At 41.6% G+C, this 26,903-nt stretch overlaps 1 protein-coding gene across 10 annotated transcripts in view; it reads left to right on the top strand.

The window, feature by feature from the left end:
- Positions 1 to 26,903, top strand: part of TTC13 (tetratricopeptide repeat domain 13) — a 69,131-nt gene that overhangs the window by 27,672 nt on the left and 14,556 nt on the right. For 2 of the 10 annotated variants that reach the window (XM_057531078.1, XM_057531077.1), the window contains exons 5-15: positions 4,996 to 5,061; positions 6,786 to 6,878; positions 9,629 to 9,745; positions 10,698 to 10,808; positions 16,242 to 16,324; positions 17,821 to 17,962; positions 18,260 to 18,434; positions 20,447 to 20,603; positions 24,129 to 24,259; positions 25,230 to 25,362; positions 25,968 to 26,060. In XM_057531078.1, coding sequence (XP_057387061.1) covers positions 4,996 to 5,061; positions 6,786 to 6,878; positions 9,629 to 9,745; positions 10,698 to 10,808; positions 16,242 to 16,324; positions 17,821 to 17,962; positions 18,260 to 18,434; positions 20,447 to 20,603; positions 24,129 to 24,259; positions 25,230 to 25,362; positions 25,968 to 26,060 — 1,301 coding nt within the window. Of the gene's footprint in view, positions 1 to 4,995; positions 5,062 to 6,785; positions 6,879 to 9,628; positions 9,746 to 10,697; positions 10,809 to 16,241; positions 16,325 to 17,820; positions 17,973 to 18,259; positions 18,435 to 20,446; positions 20,604 to 24,128; positions 24,260 to 25,229; positions 25,363 to 25,967; positions 26,061 to 26,903 lie in introns of all 10 variants that reach the window. The other 8 variants (XM_057531080.1, XM_057531079.1, XM_057531083.1 and 5 more) reach the window with 5 other exon arrangements.

Genomic DNA, 26,903 nt, shown 5'->3' with positions numbered 1-26,903 from the left:
TAACAGTTTTATTATACCATGATTTTGCATTTGCATAAAGTAATATTGGACGATTGAAATATCAGTTTAATTTAATTCATTTAAAATTCTGAAAACTTTATGAAGTGTAAATATTATTAGACTTGTGTATTCAAAAATACTTTGAAATGGTATTCTGAGCTCAATTTGTTTTTAGAAATAAACATTGTTTTTTGTTTGAAACAATAATTCATTGTGACGTTTCATAAAGAAAGAGTTTTGACTTGTAAACATCCAAAGCCAGTGATAAAGGAATAAAGTTGTATCAATCAAAAAAAGCAATAAAATCTCCTATTTCAATTTAGGAACCTGTAATACTAGGCTATACTGTGGTGTGGTAACAACCACAATAATTATAGATCCTTCTACGCTGTCGGAAAGAAATTCTAAAAAGAACGTGTAAATTGAATAATAGAGAAAACAAACATGTGCATCCGTAACGTGTTCAGGTTTTCTCCCTTCGACTGACTCTTCTTTTCAGAATTTTCTTCCAACCTCACAGAAGGATGTTTAGTTATCGTGGTAGGTATCATAGTTATAGTCTAATATTACGGGTTCCAAATCGACTGCCTGCTCTCCCCTGATCCCACCAGATCCTCCCCAGCCACAACTGAAAAAGAATTCCTCCTCGTATCCTAGTGTCGCCAAGCTCAGTCGTCTCCGCAGGGCTCTGTGAGGCCACATGTTCCACACATGTGTGTGCCGCTTACTTCATCACCAGCTCTGTCTGTGTGCCTCCTAAGTATCTCCTGTGTCCATCTGCTTCTCCCAGCTCTGTTCAAGCCACGGCTGAGCCGCTTCCATCTGCCAGATGACAGATGGGGCTCTCGGTTCCTGGCTTCTCTCCTCACACCCTCCACACACACGCACATGTACACACCATACAAACATGTACTTTAAACACACATATACTTTGCTGCTACTTTTAAGTTAGAGATAAAAATCCTTAATAAGGTCCGTACCTGCCTCTCCAACCTCAGCGTGGAGATGCCGTGTTCCCTGCTTCCCTCTGAGCCTTTGCACCGTCTGCCCCAGCTGCCTGGACCAGTCATTCTGGGATTCCCCCGTCCTCTACAGATCTCAGCCCAGGTATCTCTTCTTTAGGAAATCCTTCCTAACCTTGTTCAAGTCTTTATACATTTTCTAAAAGCACCATTCATCACTCTAGCATTTACTGAAGGTATAACTTTACATTTATGTCTGTGATTCTTTGGCTATGCTCCAAGAAGGCAAGAATCTTTTTTGCCTTCTGTGTTGGTTCTCGCTTACTATGGTATTCATAGCACATGGGCCGGGACATGGCTCATAGCTGGCCCTGAGTAAATATTTGTTGAATGAATGACTCACATCCCTATGACATATAGTGGAACAGAGGAGAGGGGCGTATCTATTTTCCAGGGGCATCTGGAAGGAGTCAGAAGAGAGGGTTCAAGGATTGAAGGACTTTCTTGGGCACAGAGGCCGTGGGTGGGTGTTTCAGGCAGATGAGAGCATTTGCAAATGCACCGAGCTTGGGAGACCCTGTTGTATCTAGGGAACTACTAAGTAATGCTAATTTTTATTATTATTATTATTTTTTTTTTAAGTTTTTTCTTTTTGATGTGGACCATTTTTTAAAAGTCTTCATTGGATTTGTCACAATACTGCTTCTGTTTTATATTTTGTTTTTTTGGCCATGAGGCATGTGGGATCTTAGCTCCCCGTCCAGGTATGGAACCCACAGCCCCTGCATTGGAAGGCGAAGTCTTAACCACTGGACCGCCAGGGAAGTCCCATTAAGCTAATTTTTAGAGCATGAATCGTGAGTGGGGCAGAGGAAGGAGGTGAACAGAGAGGCAGGAAAATGATCAGTATATTTTGCAAAGGCATTTGGATGTTACCTCACTGTTTTTCAAATTATGAGGCGCTACCCTTCAGTGGGCCCTGAAATTAATTGGTGAGTCAAGACTAGCATTTTTTTAATGAAATACACCAGACGAGGAAATACCAGATTACATTGTGTGTAGTAAGGCTCTTGATGCGACGTTAGTGAAACTTCTGTTTCTGATGTGTTTGTGTGTGTGTTTATGTATATACGTACAAGTGTACTGGGTTACGGTGTAAGATGTATTTCTTACTGTGGGTGAGAGTGAAAATGTTTGAATGTTGCTAGTGCAGGTACTGGGGGGCAGTGAGCGGTCTCCGCCAGGGGAGTGTCATGATCACCCTGAGGTGGCTCTTAGTGTGGGCCTGGAGCCTGGATGGGAAGAAACAAGAGCGTGCTTAAGGCCGTTGCAGTAGCCAGGTGAGAGAGGAAAGCTGTGAACTGGGCCGTGGCTGATCGATCAGCAGGTGAAAGCACCGGGATATCTTGAGTACATACGTTGGCTGGGGACATGAGGACGCCTCCCAGGGTGGCTGGAGTGGCCACAGGGTGTATGGAGATGCCCGTCACGCAAGCAGAATAACTCTTTATTTAAATGCACTTTTTTCTAACTAACCTCCTGTCATCTGGTATAAAATTTTCCTCAGTTGAGAAAAGCTTCTCTGAAAGTGGGGTTTCCTCTCCCTGGAGGCCTGTCGTCAGCAGGCGTGAGCTGCGTGGGCTCACCAGCCCCACCCAGCCTGGCCGAGGTGCCGCTCTGTTGACTGTTCGGTCTTCTGGCAGGTGCCGTTGCTAGGGAGAAGCGTGAAGACCGTCTGACTTTGATTCCTCAGTGGGGAACTCTTTTTCCTGCTTCTCCTCACCCTCTGTACCTGTATCCCTCTCTCAAACTACTTGCTCTGCCTTTCTTTAAGCCAGGAGGAATATTTATGTGTTTATTTATTTATTTATTTATTTATTTTTAAAATTTTATTTATTTTTGGCTGCATTGGGTCTCCGTTGCTGTGCGCAGCCTTTCTCTAGTTGCGGCGAGCGGGGGCTACTCTTCATAGCGGTGTGTGGGCTTCTCGCTGCGGTGGCTTCTCTTGTTGTGGAGCATGGGGTCTAGGAGCGTGGGTGTCAGTAGTTGCAGAGCACGGGTTTCAGTAGTTGCAGCACGCGGGCTCAGTAGTTACGGCACGCGGGCTCTAGAGCTCAGGTTCAGTAGTTGTGGTGCACGGGATTATTTGCTCTGTGGCACGTGGGATCTTCCCGGACCAGGGCTCAAACCTGTGTCCCCTGCATTGGCAGGCAGATTCTTAACCACTGCACCACCAGGGAAGTCCCCAGAGGAATATTTAAATGTTTAAAGTGTTATCTCTGGGTGACAGGATTGTAGGGTGCCTTTTACCCTATTTTTTGTGCTTTTCTTCATCTCCTAAATTTTCTATAATTTATAATAAATTTTCTCTTTATTTCTTTAAATACAATATTTTCAATTGACAGTAAAGTTTTCTATTATTTTCTGTAATACGTCTTACTTAACACATTTTTTTTCTGATTATAACTATATGTGTGTTTGTTTTAAACAATCAAAAGGAATGCATCAGTGTATTAAGCAGAATAGGAAGATACCTAGTAATCCCACTCTCTAGAGAAAACTACTGTTAGTATTTTGGAGAGCTTTTTTTCTGTGCACCAACTGACCCACATAATCCTATATAAGTATTATTTATAAGAAGTGACTACCATTCCTCTCTCGTTCTGTAACTCATACTTTTTCCCATTTAGCAAATAGCATGGACAACCTTTCATGTCAGTTACACATACGTTATGAATCAGAAATCCAAAACTCTCTGGGAGCCAGAGAAGCACATTAAATGAGCAAAGTGAATTGATGTAGTGTAGAGACAATGGGTGGGCTCATGGTAAGCTGGTGAATACACACCCTTCATCGAAATAGGCAGCTGGTGCCTATGTTTTTGTCACGTTCTCACCTTCTCATGCCCAAATGTGGGTCTGTCATTGTTGGATTTTTTTATTTTCCAGGAGAAGCTAGAAATCTGTAATTATTTACTTGAATTTTTCCAATTTTCCATATACCACGAGGCCCGTCTGCTGGCTGGGTTGTAGCCAGTGATGCACCCACTTGCTACCTGAGGTGATGTACCTGATTTTGTTTATAGTAGCCTTTTTTTGTTCCTCAGCGTATAGCATCTTATCCTTTATTTTTTCCCACTTTCTCATCATTGAAGTCAATGTGTCTTTTGCGGCAATACCCGCAGACAGCCTATCTCAGATTTGAAACTGATAATAGATGAGCCTGTAAAATAGCTCGTCTGCTGTAGTCAAGTTCTTCCTTCAGGACCTTATAGCCAGAGGCTGTGTACTCTTCTTTCTTAAATATGCAGGGAAGGATTCAGAGAAGAGGCTAAGAATTTCATGGGTTAAATGCAGATGGAAGTTCATGCCACTGCCCCACGCGTAGGGACTTGATGGCAGGGGCAGTAGACGCTCTGTCCTTGGGCCTGAGAGGCGTTGCATCCAGTGCACATGGGAGCAGCTTGCAGAAAGGGTCTGGTTCTTGCTCTGACCCGTTAGAATAAAGGACTGTATTAACCCCCAACAGACTGTGGAGCTGACTCACCTCTTGTTCCTTGTTGTGCTGGCTCCGACGGGTTCTTTCCTTTGCAGATTATTGCATGACTACCTGAAAGCAGACAAACTAGGAGAAGGCGTCACCCAGGCCCTTACTCCTGTATCTGCTTCTCCGAACCTCCGTTTTCTCTCTGGGCTGTGTTTGCTGGTGCCGCCCATCATAGAGCTGCTGAGAGGATTGCATTTTAAGTAAGACGACTGTGCGAAAGAAACTGGCACAGCGCTCAGTAATGTTGGTTTTCTCTATTTTTAAGTGTTTTTTTTTTTTTGATGTAAAACTCTTATTCATGTCTCATTCAAATGAGCTTTAAAAAGATAGACTTTTTTGGTTGGGGACTGTGTATGGACTGACACGAGTGGTGGTAGCATAACGTAGAGCTGTCATGTGTGGCGTTAACGTGCTTTGAGCAGAAACTGATTTGTTTTGTTTTGTTTTGTTTATGGTTTTTGACGTGTTTCTGTTTTGGTCTGACTAGGAGGAACCTGATCTGGTTAGTGCAATTTATGGCCGAGGGATAGCCTATGGAAAGAAGGGATTACATGTGAGTATGGAATAGTCACGCCTGCCATAGTGTCTACGTGACCGGGCTCGGGCCAGGGTCCCCATAGAGCCCCTCACTGCTCCCCGAGCTCTGCTGGAACACGCAGTGGTGTCATTCCAGTTCACAGATGAGACCGTGGCCGTAGGGGACTTCTCCAAGATCAAGTGGCTGGGACGTGGGGGGATGGGAATTTCTGCCCAGGTCTTCTGAGGTTACTTTCTATTCCAAAAGGACAGCCTTCGGCAGCCTAAGCTTTATTTCACGATGAGCTGGACATAAGCCTAGAAAAACACGAGACCTTGACTGAATTCCCGAGAAACACTCATTGCTGTAAAAGAGAGACAGGGCATCAGTAGTGTGGTAGGACTTAGAATCTGAGTTCCTTCCACAATTTTTAAAGGTTGAATAAAAGAACAAGTGTTTTTGGTAAAATTTATTTTTAATTTGTTACCATACATTACACTTTCCCAGATAGATATGTCTTTGGAGCCTTATTCCCCTTATTTCTCTGAGGAGTGCAGGAGGAAGGTTATAATAAGTATTGGATGGCCAGAAAGTTCCTCCGGGCTTTTCCATAAGATGTTCATATTTATTTCTAAATAAGTAGTTATGTCATTACTAAATTACTAGTTTTTTCAGAAAATCTATTGAAGCTGGTTTTGAATAACGGTATGTCTCATGATGTTATGGAAAAACCTGGATGAACTTTTTGGTCAACCCAATATATTTTGGTCAAACAAAGGCACTATGGTATAAAAGTGAAGACTTTTCCTGAGAGTATATCGTAAATAATGAAGTGGTCTAAGATCAGATGTCCAAATTTTCAGTCTTGAACATTCTACATAAACTTTTTCTATTATTTTCTATTAAAAATATTCAAATGAAATTATGTCTTGAGGGAGAAACGTCACTTTTGTATCTTTGCCAATTAAAAAAAACTGTCCTAATTGCCTGCCGGCCTACTGGAGAAATCTTATGTAATATTTGTGTACTTCTGAGACTTGAGAAGGAAGACTGAGCAGGAACTCAGATTTGGGAATGAAGACATTTAGGAAGGAAACAATGTTACATTCAGAGCATCAATAAATAGCCCTAGTTAGGTTCAGGGCATCAGTAAATGACCGAAGTTGCCCTAGTAAAGGTCAGCGATAAACTGCTTCTTCCTCATCCTCATCTCTTTTAATTTTATATCTTGATGTGAAATTTGCTTGTATCTTTAGTGCACTTTTAATGTAAAAGTAACATGCTCATATATTTTTGATATAAAGTACTGTGTAAATTTTAAAGAGAACAGGTTTACCTAGACTTCTCCAGGTGTAGGTGTGTAGGCCTAGGGGTTTTGATGGACACTGACACGGGTCCTCTCTGTTCCCACATTGCCACTGGTCAGCATCATTTTGTACACTGGTGTCCCTATGCTCATCCCTTGAAATTTGTTGATGCGGTGTTTAAATCAGTTAAATTGAGAAAATGTCTTGCCCTCCGTGGAACTTGGGATAGGTAACCAGGTCCCATGTGCTGTTGATGGGTAGGTAGACTTGAGTGAGTTAAATAATTGTAATAGAGCTTATTTAACTTGGCCGATCTCTTATTTAGAAGCTATGTTCATATTTATTTCTGAATAAGTAGTTATGTCATTGCTAAATTATTAGTTTTTTCAGAAAATCTATTCAAGTTGGTTTTGAGGAACAGTGTGTCTCATACTAAGCTAATGCCTTTTCAAGGACATTAAGAATGCTGAGCTTGCTCTGTTCGAACTGAGCCGAGTAATTACCTTGGAACCAGATCGTCCAGAGGTATTTGAGCAGCGAGCAGAAGTGAGTGCGGTTTTCTTTTTCCCTCTGTTGTTATTGGATTAGTCGAATCTCAGATTTTTTTCCTATTATTTTATTACTTAGAAATTTTAAAACTCCCGTATACCTATTGTGTTTTCCTCCATACATACATAACGCCTTTAAACACAGTTGAAATTACTAGAAAACTATGGGCCGAGTGATACTCCTGATTTAACATATGACAGTAACATTGAGTATTAAGGTGTACAGTTATGATGTGTACTACCGCTGTCAATGTTTGTTGAAAAATATGTCACCGTGTTTACTGTATACATGACATACTTTAGCAAAACAATATGACAGTATGGTCAAATGAGATTTATAGCCTTTGGAAGCGTGTGTGTGTGTCTGTGCGTGCGTGCGCGCACGCACTTGTATGTAATTTTTATGAGATATACCTATCTACATAGACATGTAGATCAGGTAAGGGTGACCATAACCGGAACTTGGGGCTCACGGTGGAGACAGAGAGGCAACACATGGTGACAGTTCCAGGTAACGTGTGTGACAGTGGACACCGAGAGAGGGGCTGCTTGGTCAGGAGCAGAGAAGCATGGTCTGCTGGAGCCCTGGGACAGACTGGCGAGGGGAGAGGCGTGGGCGGTGTTTGCAGAGGCCTCACTGAAGAGGTGATGCTGGAGCTGGTCAGAAACCGTGTCCTGGGGAGCAAGGTAGAGAAGGGCGTTCAGGCCAGAGAAAGGAATGTGTGCAAAGGCACCCCTTTTAATGTTTTCAAATGAAATGGGTCCATTTTACCATTTTCATAAAACAATAGTAAACTCTCCAGGTTTCACGTTGTATTTATTTTGCTGCACATTTAACCATATGAAATGCTTTAGAATTTTGTTAATGTTTTCAATCTGAATAAGACGTAACTTTTAATTATCTGATCTGGTGGGATTTCATAGTTGGACTAAAGGGACAAATGACTTTTTCCCCCTCTCTTGGAGGGAGAAAACTTAGCAAGCAAAGGGCACGCTAAGTGTTTTAGTATTTTTAAAACTGCATTTGTGATGTTTCTATTCTCAAAATTATAGTGTCTTAAGTTACAGTTCAGTTTCTTAAAATGAGTTTTTTGTTTTACTGGGGATTTGGCTTTCTGAAGGAAATTCCTTCTCAATTAATGAAAGAATTCGTTTTCTCATGTCACTTTTGGATTGTAACCCTAAGGGTTAAGTGACCGTAATCTGTTCGCTGCTGCACGAGAGTCCTGTTGGTGTTTAGGGTGAGCGTTGGGTGGCTCACTTGGTGACTTTCTGCTCCAGGGAGCGGGTGCTGTGCTTTTCCCCGGCATTATGCTGATGCTGTGCTAAAATGTTATGATAACGCATGAATTTAATCAAGCACACTTAGAAAGAAGACTGATTTAGCAGCTTTAAAAAATTTGTATATCTAATAATAAGCTAATCGTGTACCCCAAATGATGTTAGTAATCAGAAAAGTGATTTCCAATGATCTTAAAAATATATAGTAAAAAAATATATATATATATATATAGAGAGAGAGAGAGAGAGAGAGAGAGAGTAATATCCCCCTTTTCTGGCATTATCAGGCAATAATGTCATGACATAGTGATTCTTCCAGCTAAATTACACGACACCATTTATATATGTCAGGAATTATTTTATAAGAAACCTTTCACTTTTATACTTTCGGAAACAGTCTATATTTAGTGAACATAATTTAACCTTTTTTAGTTACGCTGGTCATCATTATGCATATTGATTGTTGTGCTGGGGTGTGATAATTCACTTACGTCTCTAGGGGTTAATATGCTGGGTTGGGATGTTCTTCCTTTGAAAATATAACCCTAGACCACTGTGCTTCTTGAATTCTAAGGGCATATTTTCCATTTCTTTCCTCTCTCTGAGCTTTCTTGCCCCTGGTGATGTGCCTCCCTGAATCTTCTCCCTCTTGCTGGTTTTAAGGTCCTGCAGAGGAGGAAACCAGTTAGTAAACCTTGATGGAAATGACCTATTATGAGAATAAAAGTAACCCTAATTTAAGGACCTTTGTTCCGGATAAATTGCTTGAGCTTGATTGCATGAATACTGATACCCATTTTGGGTTTTCTTATGTCATTTGGGTGAACTTCTGCATTCTGAGCTGTCTTCCGTATTGTCATTGTTGCCTGAACACAACCGATTGCTGGATCAAAAGAGCATTCAGAACAGGCCTGCAGATGTTTCTTCACGGCCTTGCAGATCATGACTGATGAGTTGAGAGTCGTTCACAGAAGAGGGCTTACAAAACACCTGGAGTCCTAGAACTTGCCATTCAGCACTTAATACTACAGACGGCATAGCTAGACACCATGGAGGACTCCAATCTGTGTTTAACAATTCCTCTATTTTAATGGTTCAAAGTTATCTTTCAGATTAATTTGACATGCCAAATTTTGTTTTGAAAGGTAAATGATAGGTTGGGGAACAAATGGTCACACTTCGAGAAAAGCAACATCTGTTTTGACCTAGAACATGAAACAGTGACAAGGCAATTGCCATGGTCATAGTTCATCCGCATCCCCTTGGCTGGACAAGATCGGCAGCCCCTCCTCAGCTGTTGACTTTGAACCTCACTGCATAGTACGTGGCGTCAAGGGTTCTAGACTGCTGAGAGAGTCACACTGTGATTGTGGGGTGGTGAAGCGGAATTGAAAAGTCAAAAACATTGACAGTTGTAGGGACGATCATTGGGACTTTTCTCCCCTAATTACATTTTTGGGTTTATAGATTCTGTCCCCTCTGGGACGAATTAATGAAGCAGTGAATGATCTCACTAAAGCTATTCAACTTCAGCCCTCAGCACGGCTGTACAGACACCGCGGGACCCTGTACTTCATATCAGAGGTGAATTGTTCTTGCCTTAAAACATGCCCTTTCATGATGATAAATAGTTCGCCTTTCCTTCTACTTCAGAAAGCTGCTATTTGATAGATTTGGGTTTGGGGCTGTATAATAATAGTTCGTGATATAAGACAGTTATGAAAGCATTTTCTTTAGCTGAAGTCGAACCCAGTGGAGAAATATTAAGTACCAGGAACACATTTTCTTGCTTGAACTGTCAGCAGTAATTAATTCTGGGCTGGGGGAAAAAAGAAAGCGTGAGAAACAGAAGAAGAGAAATTTGGTTTACAGATTATACCTTAACTGTTCTTGCAAATGTCAGCATAGAGAAGCAGGTGTGCATGTTGTCAATGTGTGATCATTCAACTTAGAGGTACAATTTGAATTTCTTTGGGTATCACAACCCGAAAACCATAACCTGAACTAATACGGCTTCCCAGACTGTAGCTTCTCAATCTAGCAAGATTATCTTTTATCATCAGAGTGGTATTTATGACTGCCATAGCTATTTTTGTGGGCTTACAGTCATTTTAATAACAATTTTCTATTGCAAAAGAAAGTAGATTTAAAAAATCTCAACATGACACATTTTAAGGTTGATCTATGTCCTAATTATTTTAGAATTCAGTATAATAAAATGCTAGTACCAGAAAATAATTTTTAAAGTTTCTATAACAGATTATGACTTTAATGGAATTTAAAATAATATTCTTTTTTGTGGTCGAGACAGTATGCTTAAATTAAACCTTTGTGAGTTTCTCCTGTCAATTGAAATCAACTCTTTCCACAAACAGTGTAAGCATTCTTCTAATATTCGTGGTCATGAAATGTTTCCTTTAAAGCCAGAAAGGGCACAAACTAAATTGGGATTTTTTTTCCTCTATCAGTCGAAAGTAGGACATGTCCAAATATCTAACGAATACTACTTTATTTTTTTTCATTCTCCTTTTTGTAGGACTATGCAACAGCCCACGAAGACTTTCAGCAGTCCTTAGAACTGAACAAAAACCAGCCCATAGCTATGCTATACAAAGGTTTAACTTTCTTTCACAGAGGACTTTTGAAGGTGAAAGTGCTGTGCAATATGTGTACCTACAGCGATCCTGTTTCTCCTTTGCGGTGAATTGAGTGGGGTTTAGTCTGGCAGGTTTTAAAATGATGTCTCAAGTGTCTCATTGGTTTATTTTAGAAAGTCGTTTGCATCAAGATATTTATTGAGCGCCTACTATCTGATAGGTACTTGGAGGAAGGTGCAGAAGGGGAGAGGATGAAAGGTTATAAGGGAGAAATAATGCTTTACACTTGGGACGAATACACTTTACAAAGGCTTTCCCCACAGATAACTTCTCATAGGGTGAATACCCTAAAGAAAGCAGTAAAAGCAAACTGCTTTGGAAGCAGAGGTGAGAAAGATTCATTTGAACTCGGGAGTTAGGGAAGGTCCAGAGAACAAGCGGACTTCGTCCTGACCTGGAAGGCAGAGCAGGGTTGGGAAGGAGAAGGGCTCTGAGGACGAGAGGAAGGTGTGAGTGATGACGTGGGGAGCAGGGCCATGGTCAGGCCCTTGAGAAAATAGTCAGGCTGAGTGTGAGGGGCTGGAGCGCGGGGCAGGGGCCCTGAAAGGTCTCAAGTACTGACTTTAGTTGGTAGGCCCAGAGGAGCTGTGAAGTCTAGATCTGGGGGAAAATACAGAGTTGAGACCCAATCTGTACCGAGGAAGTGGTTACTGATGCAGCGGTGGCCGAGGAGGATGGGGACAGGGGACTGATGAGGGGTCGCTGGCCCCGTTCAGGTCAGGGGCGGCCAGACTGCCTCGGGTCCTCTGGGGGCCGCAGGAGCGGTCCCAGCACTGTCCCTTGAAGACTGCTGTCGGGAGAAGGAGACGAGGGACAAAGGAGAGGCTCTGTCTCAGTTGAGTGGGGCAGGGACGTCACTGCCAGCGTGCCTGCCCCTCCTCCTGCCCGGGACTCTGCGTTCTGTCCTGCAGCAGCTTCTCTCCGGCCGGGGCGAGGGGCAGAAACACGGCTGAGAGTGGAGCTCTGGCTCTCACCCAAGGCCTGACACCCCAAACTGCCCGACTGAAGACAGCCGGCCTGAGAGTCACAGACGGTGCCCGCCTAGGTGAAGACACTCATTCTGACCAGGAGGTGGAGAATTCAGAGTAGGTCCCACTTAACCCTGAACTTGGAAAGGTGGGAAGAGCTTCAACAGCCTGGGGCAGAGAAGGGTACTCTGGCAGAAAGAACATGTGTGTTATTGAAACTAGTTCTGAGGATCTGACACACACATAAACACGCACACTGGGAGGGTGGGGAGACGGTTTACCTCTAAAAAGGCCACAAGTTGTAAGTCCTCCGTGTTACAGGCAGTGCCTGTCACATAGTAGGTGCTCAGTAAGAATCCGTGGGGTAAATGCATATCAAGGGCAGAGAGCTGAGTTGGAGTTGGAAGGCCTTGCTCTGAGCTCCCGCTCTGAATCTTATTAACTGCACTGCTGAACCCGCTGCTTGAACTCTTTCAGCCCGTCCTTCCACATTTATCAGGCAGAGGTGATGCTACTCTCTGCCTCTTCAAGTGACAGTGAGGATTCCATAAAACAACATGTGTGAAAAGTCCTTTATAAACTGTAAACCTGAATCAGGTATTGATTATGATACAGATTATTTTACATGTGAGAATGTGATTTAATCGAAGTTTTGTGGACTCTAAAAAATAACTCCCGTCCATTAAAAACCAAACTAGAAGGAATTTTGCAGATCTTATTTCATACACCTCATGTCCGTTTTGCAAGTATGTGGAGGTGGTCCTAACAGGGACCCTCTCCGTCCCCCTTCGAGGATTCAGACAGGCAGTGCAGGCTTTGAGTTATGTAACGTGTGCTTTGAGCAGCTGCCAGGTGATGTCTTCCAGTTTATTTTGTCTCTGCCCTCTGTCTTCTCATCTTCTCTCAGTCCCCTTCAGTTAAAAAATTGAGAATCACAGTGCTGTGTTCAGGGTCTCTCCCTTGAGTATCGCATGAAGGAGAAAGAGATCTGAAATAGAAAAAAAAAAAAAAGGCCAATTATTAGTACTAAGAGGGTACAGATAATCTTTAAAGTAAACAAATGCAAACAGTTGATTTCACTTTTAACTATAAAGCCATGTTTAGGAAGGTGGGCAGGGCCCTTTGTGTTATTTCGAAATGAGAATTTTTCAGAAAAGAGCCATGACAGAGACACTAAGTAGAAAATGGACATGGACCAAAATTCAGTTTGGTTTATTCCAAACCTCCCGGATGAAGACCTAGAAACAGTGCTTTTATTCTCTGAGTGTTAGCAGCCCCTCAGTGAACCAGTCTCACCAAATGGTTTGGTCTTCCCTCCTTTTCACCACGCCTACCGACACAGCAGCAACGTGTGTAACAGATGGGAACTTTTTCTTTGCATTTTATAGATCTGCCGTCCGAGGAGGTCAGAGTGTTTACGTAGTGTCTCACTCATCCCAAAAGCATTCCCGTGAAGTACAGAAGGAGCAGAGGGTGTCCCAGTTACAGAGATTGGAAAACTGAGTCAGTGGTGAAATGCCTTAATTACATTAATGAACTTAGTTCAGGTATCTCTCTTTCTCTCGTTAACTGTAGAGGCGAAGCATTAAATGGACCAATGAGTTTGAGCTATCTCTGTATCCTAAAGGTGGTCTCTCCAGGTCAACAGCAGTTTAGAAATTAAGCGGGCGATGGCTTATTTACTTTATGACATAATACATTAGAAATATATTAGGATATATTACATGACAAATTTCACGATTGTCCAATTCAGAAGATATATCAGACATTTTGGATTTTCCTAGGGAGTAAAACAGCAAGAACTTTTCTACTGAATTCTACCCATGTTGTAAGGATATTTCAAAAGTTGTATATTATAAGCCTTTACTTTGAGAGTTACCTGCGATTGTTCTGTTCAGTTATACCGAGCAGCCCCAGGGTGATGGCTGCCCTTTAGCTAGTAAAGAAGATGGTGACTTAAGTGGTGGTGATTGCATTCACGATGCCAACGAATTCAGAGCCAGTTCATGTGCTTAGAGATTGATTCAACGAACGTAGTTTCTTTGTTCCCAATGGCTCAAAATCTTGATTCTGCTATGTCCCCTCTTTGGCAGAATGAGGTAGAGAGCTGTGCAGTGATTAGACAGGAACCCCGAAACCAAAGACTCTTAAAAGCTGAAGAGAAATCAGACTTTGAAGAACTGTGGCGTCCAAGCATGCAGTAAGTGCAGTGGGCAGCGGCCACCTCCTGGGCATCTCCGCTAGACGTCCACGAACACCCCAGACATCGCACGCCCCAGTGGACTCACCACCTCCCCCGTACTTCCTAACGTTCCTCAACGCCTCCCTCCACCCGGGCTCTCAGCCTAAACTCCTCCTGCCCTCTCTTCTCCCTCATCCCTCCCTCGTACCCAGACAGCCACCGAATTCTCTCTTAGTTTGCCTTTAAAACTCTCTCCTGAAGTTGACCCTTCTTTCCCTCTCCTCAGAGGCACTGTCTCAAGCTGAGCTTCCATTATCTCTTGCCTGTTCCATCACGGCCGCCTCCCATCTGGGCTCCGTCCTCTCCCCTCTCCAGCGTGTCTTCTCCCTTTTTACCAGCAGTTTTCATATTTACAAAAGAGTAACTTTTGTGAGGTCCCACACCTCCTCAGAGCCCCCAGTCCTCGTTGCTTTCTTCCTTCTGGCCCCGGCTTTCCCTCTTCCCCACTCCCCCCGACCCCATGCCCCCTGCGCTCCTGCCCCTCCGGCTTTCCCAGCGTCGGTGAGCGCTCTGTGCTGCTGTGCGGTGCCCCCTGCCCCGTCCAAGATGCCCTCTTGCTTTACCAAACTCTTCGTTCTTTAAGACCGAGCTCAGTTGTCAGCGCCTCTGTACAGCCTCTTCTGGTCTCCCAGGCTCAGTTGGTAGTTTCTTTCTCTTTATTCCCAGAGCCTCTTCCTCATATCTGTGCTGTAGCTCTTAGTTTGTATTCTAATAACCTGGTTACCTACTTGGCTTTCTAATGACACTGTGAGTTCTCAGAGTACAGAGGTAATGACTCACCCATCTTCGCGTCCCCTTACCTCCCGCTATCCCTGGCACATAGTAGGCGCTCAATACATGTTTGTTGAATTAAAAGTACAGTTGTACAAATCCTAAAAGGTCAAGACTACGTCACGGCAGGAAGCCCAATGAAGAGTGGTCTTTTACATTTCTTCGCTGTTAAAATTTATCCGTTCTCATCTTTCACCCAAACGGTAGCTATTCAGTGGCATTCCTTCATGAGGCGATTTTGTCCTCAGTATTGCCTTTGAAGAGTTTCAAAGCCAGCCTCTCTTGCCCTGCTGGCCCCCTCTGAGAAAATCAAGAAGCAGGGGCTGAATGACTTTCTGAAAAGAATCAAGATTGCATAGCTTTTGCAAAACTATTTTGTGTGCCTACCGGGGCATTAAATATTTATTGAGTGCCTACCATGGGCAAGGCATTTGATATCTTTAGTGGTTTTCTGCTCTGAATTCTCTAATCAGGTTGAAATGATCTATTCCAGAAGTCTTAAAGTCAAGTCTTTCTCAATTAAAGCTCTTAGAGATTGTGAACCTTTATAGCCATTAAGTAAGATATGTCTTTTCCTTGGGAAATGTGTGAAATGTCTTTGTAATTTTTTTTATCACAATAAATAGTCATAATGAAAAGTACGTCCAATCCCAGTGTAAGCCTAGGATGTTTATTCTGAAACATTTCATCACCAATTTTTATTTTATCACCAATTTCCCCACAGAGTCCCCCTGCAGCCAAGTGCACTGTGATTCCGAGGGCTCCCCCGAAAGTGTAGTGTGTGCAGTTCTGGGCCCTTAGTGCCGCCTTGAGCTGTGCTGGCAGGAGTCATGCCCACCTGCCCCCAACTTGAAGGTTTCTCCTGAATTTTACGGTTTCTTTTTTCCTCGTAGATCATGGGAATCCTTCAGGTAGCTATCCTGGGAGCCTTTCTTCATGTTCCATAAATAATTTCACATTGGGCTTGCTTTTTTTGTCTCTTCTGTTGGTTCACTTTCAAATGCTGCTAGCTGTGATCATTTTGCATCATCTCACACAGCTATTAGGCTTACTTTTGTTCCATAGGGTTTTTATTAAGTAAGGAAATGATATTAAAATGCAAGTGTTATCAGTACTCAAAGTCCTAATGAAAAAGATAGTGAGAAGCTGTTTTCCCATTTTGGAAGGAGAAACTTAAGGCTCTGTTGTTGTTCATAGTAACGCATTTGTTTACTATTGAAATTAAATCCTCCAGACTCTCATAGTTTATTGTACTTTCTACCTCTCTCTTTTTTTTAAGTCCTCCTATTTAAAAAAAAAGTACTCAGAGACCATGTATTTTATATATATATATATATATATATATATATATATATATATATATATATATCCTTTAGTGATTTGAGAGAAACTCAATTTTAACAGTTAAGCAAATGAAATAATTTTCTATATACTTTTTACAGGAAGCTATTGAATCCTTCAAAGAAGCTTTGAAGCAGAAAGTTGATTTTATTGATGCATATAAAAGTCTGGGGCAGGCCTATAGGTAAGTAAAGTACTAATAGTTGGGGTAGGAGGGAGGGCGTAGAGTGGGATAGCCTCACATAATAGTGATTTTTTTAAAAAAAAATGCATTTCTTAACCAAAAGAGATGGTCATTCTAAATCACATAGGCATTCACATACTTATTGAGATCTTCTGTGGAACATAGAAAGAACCACGGGTAAGAGGATATCGTGATGCCTGTTACTGTGTCTTAAAACAACCTCAGTCTGTATATATTAGTCTAGAAAACGTTAGTCCTTCAAGCGTTGTTGCTTTGACTAGTGGCATTATAAGCTGCTGAGTTACAGACGCTGCTGTCTTTTTGGGCAGTAACTAAGGTTAATACCCACATCACTAGGATCTGTTTGAAGATTCCTAGAATTGCGGGATGGAAATGTTACAGTTATGATGCATCTCTATCGGGAATGAGCAGTTGTGCCTGGACCCTGGCTTCCTGACGACATGCGTTGCCCTGACCAGCAAAGCTATTCTGACTTTTGGCTTAAAAAAGTTTTAACATTCTGACTTGTATAAAGGTACTATAAAAGTTAGGAAAGAAAGAGACAGTAATAGAAATCCCCTGTAAAACCCTGTTAGGTGCCTTATTCAGGAAGGATTACATTTAAGAGCTTATTTATCTGATGCCATAGTTGGAAAAGCTCTCTCATACTAACTTGGAGAAAGTGTGTTTGGATTTGTTCTAGGTTTAAGGGATGATATTTATCGTTCCTGTCTCACAAAATTGTTGGGTATATAAGTTGAAAACAGATTTGAAAGCACCTAGTAAATAGTAAAGTGCTGTATAAATGTAAGTGGGTGTTATATATATATATATTTTAAATCTTCATTGTTTATAGAAAGTTGACATATGAGATATTTTGAAGGTTCTTCAATTATTTATAAAAATTTTGATATATAAAAGAGGGCAAGGCTGGTCAGCAATAACCATTTCAACTCTGAAATGATCACAATTCTGAAATATACTTCTTATTTCAGAATTTTAAAGTAGATAATGATTTACTGGATTTTAAGTGAAGTACCTTCAGTGACAGAAAAAATTAAATTATAAGCCTATGAATTTGATTCGCAATGATATACCTCTGTATGATTATAACCTACTTACTTTTTGCCAAAGGAGAAATATATGTTTCTATCCAGATAACTAAAATTTACACAAAGTTTTCTTAGGGGTTGGAGCTGATCATGAGTTGAGGAAAGGGATTTGAATAAGCATTTGTCTTTGGAAATCAATAAATTAATTTTCCCCCAAAGAATTTCAAGAGCTCTATGGTGATCCTATAATCTGGTAAGATTTAGAAAAAGTAAGTAGGATATGGTGCGTCAAAGGCTAAGTAGCTATAAAGTGGTAAAATAAAAAAGCAAACACCCACATTAAAGTATCATATTTGTAGATTGAACCATAATTCTGAGGATCATTTATTCTGTATGTTTACTGAAATGCCTATACTATGTTCATTACTATTGTTAAATACCTAGAGAGCTGGGCAATTTCGAAGCAGCCACTGAGAGCTTTCAAAAGGCTCTGTTGCTGAACCAAAATCACGTGCAGACCCTCCAGCTTCGGGGAATGATGCTTTACCACCACGGCAGCTTGCAGGAAGCCCTTAAGAACTTCAAGGTGAGCATCCGTAAGTGAGAAGCACCGTAACTGTGATTCTGCGTCGTTCTTCAACAAAGTTCAGTGAAGTGAATGGGGTCGGCGGGGAGGGCGGGCAAGAATAGTGCTTATCCTTCAACAGAAAGAAAGAGGAGAAAACCGTGGCCCGGTCCTGTAGACTGATTTACTGAGGATGTATTTGGTCTGATTTAACCTGGAGAGAAAACTTTCCTAACTCCAGATTAAAGAAGAAAGCACTTTCAAGTTTCCTTAAACTGTATTGATGCTAATACAGCGTTTTCTCCTTCGATGCCTCAGCGGTGTCTGCAGCTGGAACCGTATAACGAGGTGTGCCAGTACATGAAAGGACTCAGCCACGTAGCAATGGGACAGTTTTATGAAGGGATAAAAGCACAAACTAAAGTTATGCTAAATGACCCTCTCCCAGGCCAGAAGGCCAGCCCAGAGTACCTTAAAGTGAAGTATCTCCGAGGTAAGTCAAACAGCTGCAGAATCACTGACCCTGAGTGCTTGGAGTAGGAGCCATACTGCTTGTGTCTCTGATGTTCCGTGTTAGGCAGTTGAGTCTCAGAGCAGCTGGGTGACTTGTCCTTAGCTGTCCCTTGGTTAGTGGTGGTGTCTGGATTAGAGGGACGAGCCCATGTCTTCTAAAGGCCAGTCCAGTGCTTTTTTTTTTTTTTTTTTTGCCTCTTCCTCACATTTTTTCTTTCTAAAGTTAAAAAATTTTACTTACGCCAAAAAAACATATTTTGACCTAAATGTGACAATCATCTGGGTATCCATGACTTGTCACACCTCACCCAGAGATATAGGAATGACAGGAAAGGAACATTTTATGAGGTTTTCACTGTTAAATAAAAACTTGGTATCTCTGATCTGTCATTCCTTCATATCAGAATTCCCACATAGTTTGGAGAATTTAAATTGAGACGAAGAAGAAAGCAGATCTTTGGGTTATCCTTTTATTAGTCAGTCTTACCCTTTTTCTGCCATACATAAAGACATTTTTGTTTTTCATGTAAAGCCCACATCTTTACTTTTATTCCTTCTCTTTCCTTTATCATTAGCCCTCTGTATTAGCACTGTCCAAGTGAAAACATTTACAAGCCATGTGTGTAATTTAAAATTTCTAGTAGCCACACTAAAAAAGTAAAAACGAACAGGTGAAATTCATTTTAATAATATATTTTATCTTATTTAACTCGGTACATCCACAATATTAGTTCAATATATAATTAATATGCAAACACTATTTATTGGATATTTTACCTTTTTTCGTACTAGTCTTTGAATACGGCATATATTTTACACTTACAGTTCATCTCAATTTGGATGCTAAATTTTCATTGGAAATACTTGATCCGAACTTAGATTTCATAAAGTTTACAGTCGTAAAAGTAGACTGATATATGTAAGTTTTTCCAAACATACGGCAGTTTTCTAATAATTGAATAAAATATCAGTTTTAATTTTAAATTAATTCAAATTAACTAAAATCTAGAGTTCCGTGTCTCAGCCACATTAGCCACCCCTTAAGTTGTCAGTAGCCCGCTGGCTAGGGACTACCTTTTCGGCAGCCCAGCTCTTTACTCTAAATTGTAATTCCCTCTTTTTTCCTGGTTTAGGAGAACTTGGACTTGTGAACTATAGACTGAAGATAGGGGCACTCCATATCCTGGTTTTTTCTACACCGCGTCCCTAGAGATAAGCAGCAGTTGGTCAGTCAGTTGATGAAATCGCATACGTAGTCACTAGATCTATTAGTTGACAAGGAAGCGGGATCTGTCTCACACTGAACTTGCATTCCCACACTCTGGAACTGAATAGTGAGATCTTTGGTGTTGCTTATGGAAAGGTGGTTAAAATTTAGCCGAAGTGGACCCCGATTGACTGGCTTGTATTTGACCCTGGTAACTCAAGTCAGCGGCAGGCCACCTCCGTTATCGTATAATAGTGACTTGCTAAAATTTGGAGTCTCCATTTAGAATTCTTGTAATTTTTAAAAATAAATTTATTTATTTATTTATTTTTGGCTGCGTTGGGTCCTCGTTGCTGCATGCGGGCTTTCTCTAGTTGCGGCGAGCCGGAGCTACTCTTCATTGCGGTACGCGGGCTTCTCATTGCCGTGGCTTCTCTTGTTGTGGAGCACAGGCTCTAGGCACGCGGGCTTCAGTAGTTGTGGTGCATGGGCTCAGTAGTTGTGGCTCGCCGGCTCTAGAGTGTGGGCTCAGTAGTTGTGGCACACGGGCTTAGTTGCTCCGCGGCATGTGGGATCTTCCCAGACCAGGGATTGAACCTGTGTCCCCTGCATTGGCAGGCGGATTCTTAACCACTGCACCACCAGGGAAGTCCCAGAATCCTTGTAATTAAATAATGGTTTATTTTGAAGTATTTGTACAGACTGGCTATAAAAAATTACAGTTAGCTATAAAAACTGTCTCTTTGGCATATGCGGGTGTGTCAGATCCCATTTCCCATCTGCAGAGTATTCTCGATATCTTCATGCACACCTTGATACTCCCCTTACGGAATATAACATTGACGCGGACCTGCCCGGAAGCTTTAAAGACCACTGGGCTAAGAATCTGCCTTTCCTCATAGAAGACTATGAAGAGCAGCCAGGGCTGCAACCCCACATAAAGTGAGTGCTTTCTTTCTTTCTTTCTTTTTTACATCTTTATTTGAGTAGAATTGCTTTACAATGTGGTGTTAGTTTCTGCTGTACAAGGAAGTGAATCAGCTATACGTATACATATATCCCCATATCTCTTCCCTCTTGCATCTCTCTCCCTCCCACCCTCCGTATCCCACCCCTCTAGGTGGTCACAAAGCACCGAGCTGATCTCCCTGTGCTATGCGGCTGCTTCCCACTAGCCATCCATTTTACATTTGGTGGTGTATATATGTCAGTGCTACTCTCAAAGTGAGGGCTTTAAATGAAGATTTTTTTTTTCTTTTTCAACACTGAGCTGTAAGTTCATCATAATATCTCTTGGTCAATAAATGGCTTTCTATTCATGTTTCTGATGAATTTATTTTTGAATTGGATATGTCCGCAAATATTTCTTTTAGCTTACCTTTGGACATCATCTTTCCTTTTAGCCCGACATTCCCTGCTAATGTGGGGCACCTTCAAACTTCAAATGTACTTATACTTCTTGGTAGCGTTTGATATTCATTATTCCTTTACCGTGTTACTTTAAAACAAATTTCTTAACATATTAAAAGTTTGAAATTACAGCACTGGCCAGTACTGCTGCAATATGACAAAATGGATATGCTAAAAGGCTATCCCATTACAGAACAATTAGATTTAGAATAGAAATTAATTCCTGGCAGTCTAGCAGTGTCTTAAAAATTAGGAAAAATCTGTAAAGATCAGCCCCCTCGATGCCTAAAAAGAAAGAAAAGAAAAGGTATTCAAACTACAGTGATGGGTGGTAAACACATTTTAAAGGAAGAAGGTATCCTATCCAATGGAGTGCCTCGAGGCATGGCAGGGTGGGTTTGTTGACCTTCAAAGGGCTAAAGTGATCCCATATTGGAGGCATTCCCAGGATCTCAACAGAAGCAGACACAGATCCTTCCTGGGGAGAAATTAGTGCCAATTTGTACCCCAAGTACTCCCACAGATTAAGATCATTAGTGTGAGAATGAAAACCAAGATGACCAAAACCATTTGTGAGAATCAACAGAAACAACAAACAATAGACTTTGATCCTTAAGGACTTCAGATATTGGAATTGTTGAAAACAGACTCTACAATAACTCCAAATGAAATACTTAAAGAAATTATGAAGAGATCACAAAACATGAGCGAGAAACATGAGATTATAAAAAATGACCAGACAAATGCCACAGACCCATACGCCACAGATCAAAAAAATAATTGGAAGCTCTAGGAATAGAAAATATAACCATTGAAATGAAGAATTCTGTATACAGGCTAAAAAGCAGATTAGATACAGCTGAGAGAAAATTGCAGAATTGGAAGATAGAGCACAGAGAGTCAAGGAGTTAGAAAACTTGAAAGAGAGAAGGTACGTAAAATGTAAGAAGGGCTAACACGTGTCTAATTGAAACTCCAGAAGGAGAAAATGGAGGAGAGGCAATATTTGAAGAAATAATGGCTAAGAATTTTCCAGAGCGAAGGACACACATACATTCATAGATTTTTTTTTTTTTAAAAAGCAGAGTAAACGAAAAGAAATCCATTCAGACACATCATAAGTAACTGGAGAACACCTAAGGTAAAGAGAAAAATCTTAAAAATAGGAAAGTCATATCACCTACTTAGGGTCAATTATTGGACTGACTGTAAACCTTTCAACACCAACAGTTTCTACAAATAAAAGTCAAACAGCTAATTAGAAAAGTGCAAAAGACATGAACAGGTAATTTCACCAAGGGGAAAACATGAATGGCAAACATAGGAAAAGATGCTTCAGTTCATAAATATGTAAGACCACATGAGATGCTTCACCCACCAGGTAAACAAATATTAGCAATACAAAGTCTGATAATAGTAGTATTGACCAGAAGGAGGATAAGGGGAAATTTCATATAATGGGGTATAAATTGCTCCATGCACTTCTGCCAGCAGTTTGTCATTATTGTGTAAAATCGAATATTTGCACGTCCTACAGTCTTTAAGTTCTGCTCCTGTGTAGATTCAGGAGAGAACCATGTCCTTGTGCACATGTCTGCTTGGAGACCTGTTGATAGCAGTTTATTTGTTCACAACTGAAAACGAAATCATCCCAAATGTTCATGAACAGAAAAATGGATAAATGTGATACTGTCACATAGTGGGGTATTATACAGCAGTATAAACAAATGACCCAAGCAACAGTGTGGACTAATTTTGAAATATAAAGTTGAGTAAAAACAGCAAGTTGGTACACTGCAGTGTCACATCATTTTTCCCATAGAGCTCATAAGCAAAACTATAGAATATATTGTTTAGGGATTTACATATGTAACCTATTTTTTGAAAGAAGAACGTCAGGGAATTGTGGACACAAAATTCAAGAAAAGTCACCTCTTCCTGGGAGGCAGGAGGATAGGACAGGAAAGTGGCATACAAGTAGGTAGAGCTACATAATTGTTCTAGTTCTTTCGTTGAGTAATGAGGTTGTATGCTTTTTAAGTTTCAATAATCAAGATAATGAAAACAAAACAGATTGCTCAAAGAGGTGTGTATGTTCTCTAGCACCCCTTTTTAGAGAAATACTTACGTGCAGAAAAGAGGGGGGCCTGAAGGGCTGTCCTTGGAGAGGTCTGCTCACCAGGCTGGCCCTGGGCTGGCGTCTGGGAACGGGGATTTCGGGATCTCCCCCTACCCCCAAGTGCCCAGAGCTAAGAATGGCTCCCAGCACCTGCGCCGTGTGTATGAACAGTGCGGTTCATGCTGAACACCTGCCCTCCTCTGGGGGCCTCGGGGACCTGCCAGGCAGGGGTGCTCACGTGGTCAGCCCCCAGTACAGTCCCTGGGCACGGCGTGTCCAGTGAGCGTTTCACTCGGGGAATTAGTGCCACGTGTCTCCCCAGGGTCCTGGAAGTGCGCCTGGATTCCTCTGGACCTCGCCCCACGTGCCTTTTCCCTCTGACGATTGTGCTGTGTCCTCAGAGCCACGAGGACAGCTGTACCCAGAGCCTGGGAGTCCTCCTAGTGAATTACTGAACCCTTGGGGACGCTGACACAGCCTGTAACTTAGAATTGCAGTCTTTGTTATGAAAACTTCTAGCAGGTTGGAGGGTAAACAATAGCAGTCACATACACAATCCCAAGTACACTTGGCATCATATAACTTGGGGCCGGAGCAGGGGATGGGCATAGGGTCGGGTTTGGTTGGTTGTCAAAAGAGGCAGTCCCTGTATTCTGGAGAAGTTTACAGAACAAATAAGGCTCAGACGTGTCTTCTGAATTGCAAACTACTTATCAGCGTTACTAACAAGCACGTGACAGTGATTGTGCCCACACTGTCATGAAGAGTCCTTCTTTGAATTTGTGTCTGGTTGGGTACAGACCACTGAAGTAAAGATTATGTGGTCAGAAGTTCCTTGATGATTTTTCCAGGGGAGGAAGAGACTGCTTTTCAGGTGAAATTGGATAACCAGATATCTGTGGAAAAAATCTTTATCATGTATGTAATGTTTCTTCCAGAGATGTGTTACATCAGAATTTTGAGAGTTATAAGCCCGAGGTCCAAGAGCTGATTTGTGTAGCTGATCGTTTGGGATCTCTGATGCAATATGAAACACCTGGTTTCCTGCCAAACAAGAGAATACACAGAGGTATTTTAAAACTATCTGAAAATGGAAGTGTTTATGACAAAGGAGCAGAGGATTGGTAAACCGTGTTGTACTTTTGAAAAGAATCATTTGTTGTGCTTACTGAAAATCTCCATGTGATCAGAACAGAAATGTATAGATTCATTCACACTGAATTCTGAGAGAAGACTGCTTCCAGCTTTGGCTCTTATGCCGTTGCTTTGGTGTAGATGTAGAAGGTAGGTCTTCAGTCATTGCTGTAAATCAGGCAGCTCATCCACCAGAGCTGTCTCCTTACTGTAGGGTGAGGAGGGATTTGAACCTCAGTTCTTTCAGGATTGGGAGGAGACAAGTGTGAGGTTGTCTCCAATTTCCTCTGATAGAGTTGAGTTTTAGTCAGGCCATCATGTAATGCATCTCTGGTCCTGTTAAATTACCAATACTTGTGATTCTTTTTTTTTTCCCCCGGTTTATTTTCATATTTATTTTTATTTTTATTCATTTTTTTTGCCTTTAAAATTTTTTGTCATTTTTTTTAACATCTCTATTGGAGTATAATTGCTTTACAATGCTGTGTTAGTTTCTGCTGTATAACAAAGTGAATCAGCTATATGCATACGTATATCCCCATGTCCCCTCCCTCTTGCGTCTCCCTCCCACCCTCCCTATCCCACCCCTCTAGGTGGTCACAAAGCACTGAGCTGATCTCCCTGTGCTATGCGGCTGCTTCCCACTAGCTATCTCTTTTATATTTGGTAGTGTATATATGTCAGTGCTACTCTCTCACTTTGTCCCAGCTTACCCTTCCCTCTCCCCGTGTCCTCAAGTCCATTCTCTATGTTTGCGTCTTTATTCCTGTCCGGCCCCTAGGTGCATCAGAACCAATTTTTTTTTTTTTTTAGATTCCATGATTCTTTCGCCGAGTTGTTGACGAAGATCATTCCCTCTAAAGGGTACCTACAAACTCTGTTTTCCCCACGTTTCCTTCTTTTAGCCATGGGTTTGGCAGCCTTAGAAGTCATGCAAGCTGTACAGCGTACGTGGACCAGTTCAAAGGTTCGAATGAATGGGAAAACGCGGCTGATGCAGTGGAGAGACATGTTTGACATCGCAGTGAAGTGGAGACGGTAACTGACGTTTCAATGAAAATAAGCTAGACGTCTTATCATTGTCAGAAAATGTTAAGTCTCCTCTAGTTCACAGGTTTTGAATCCCATTTTATTTACTAATAATGGGCCTTGTAGGTTATGTTTTCCTCTCTGAAATTTGTCAGAAATTCCTGACATCATTATTCTTTGAAATACACTTGACGAATATTTATGAAATAGGAATTGATTGTTGCTGTGCTTCCGAGCACATTTTTAAGTGAAGTGTTGTAGAAAAAAGCGGTCTCTCTGGAAGAGCATATCATTCATTACCTGTGGTACCCAGTCTTCTTATGCTTGAAGTGTGGGCCTAGCAACCAGCTACAGTTTAGAGGGGGAACCGCTGATACTCATTTTCATGAGAAAAATCCTGCTCTACTAGTAAACCTGTACTGACTTCTTCCTTGGTCCAGTTAGAACATCTTTTTGGAATTTGCAGGTTTGTGTTTCATACTTATAGACGTAATGGACTGAGCAGTTGTTTTCTCCCCACTTTTCCAAAGACCTCTACCTGTTTTATTTTGAATGCTTTTGAACATTTCTAGGTTTTATAAGGTCTTCATTTTTAAATAAGCTCTATTTTACAGGATTGCTGACCCAGACCAGCCAGTGTTATGGTTGGATCAAATGCCAGCACGAAGTCTTAGCAGAGGTTTTAACAACCACGTCAATTTAATCAGGTATGAACATTCCGTTTATCCTTCCTGTTCTCCTAGGAGTTTATTTTAAATCGTCAGTTCATGGAGACCACGAGCAACCCAGTGGTCCCTCCTCGGTGACTTTTTGACACAAATCAGCTCTGCACCTGCAAGGCCCTTCCCACATTCCTTTGAGCTAGCCTGGTTGCAGAAAGAAATGCTGTGCCCCTTCTCCAGGCTCTTTGCTGCAGAGCTCAAGTGAAGGGTAGAGTGCCCGATTTTTGCCTAGATGTCAGTCTTTAAAGGGTCCTAAAACATCATAGAAAGTAATTAGATGGAGAATATTACGTTACCATAAGATCCCGATAATATCGTGTGGCTTAAAGAATTCTTGTGGTGAGGGAAAGACTCCCCCTTCCAACCCTGCTGCACCCGAGGAGGTTGGATGAAAAACGCTGTCTGGGTGCTGAGCTGCCTTCCTGGGAGGATGAGCCAGGTTAACTGGAGAGCTTTTGTTTTGTCCAGAGGCTCTGGCAAGTTAGGGGCATGGGTGAAGTGCTCACCTCGTTAACCGAGCCTTCATGGGCTTACCCACCCTCTAGATGTATGATGAGCAAATATCAAAGAGTGTCAGCTTCAGTATCAGACCCACTGAATTTAATTTTAGGTAAATTTTACACCTATGGTAGTTGTGTCACATCCAAAATGCTTCTAATTCCAGAACCCTGAATCAAGAAAATATTATAGTATACAACTTTGACATGTAAGTTTAATGGAAATGTTCTTAAGACACTTATTTTTTTAATTCCTAGACAATAAATTTCCTTTCCCCTTATGACTTGTATATTCCTGTTTCTTACGGAATAATTTATGACATTCACAGGT

This window comes from Balaenoptera acutorostrata, chromosome 16 (genome assembly GCF_949987535.1).
Source record: "Balaenoptera acutorostrata chromosome 16, mBalAcu1.1, whole genome shotgun sequence".
Taxonomy (NCBI): Eukaryota; Metazoa; Chordata; class Mammalia; order Artiodactyla; family Balaenopteridae; genus Balaenoptera; species Balaenoptera acutorostrata.
This window is presented reverse-complemented; position numbering and strand designations above follow the sequence as displayed.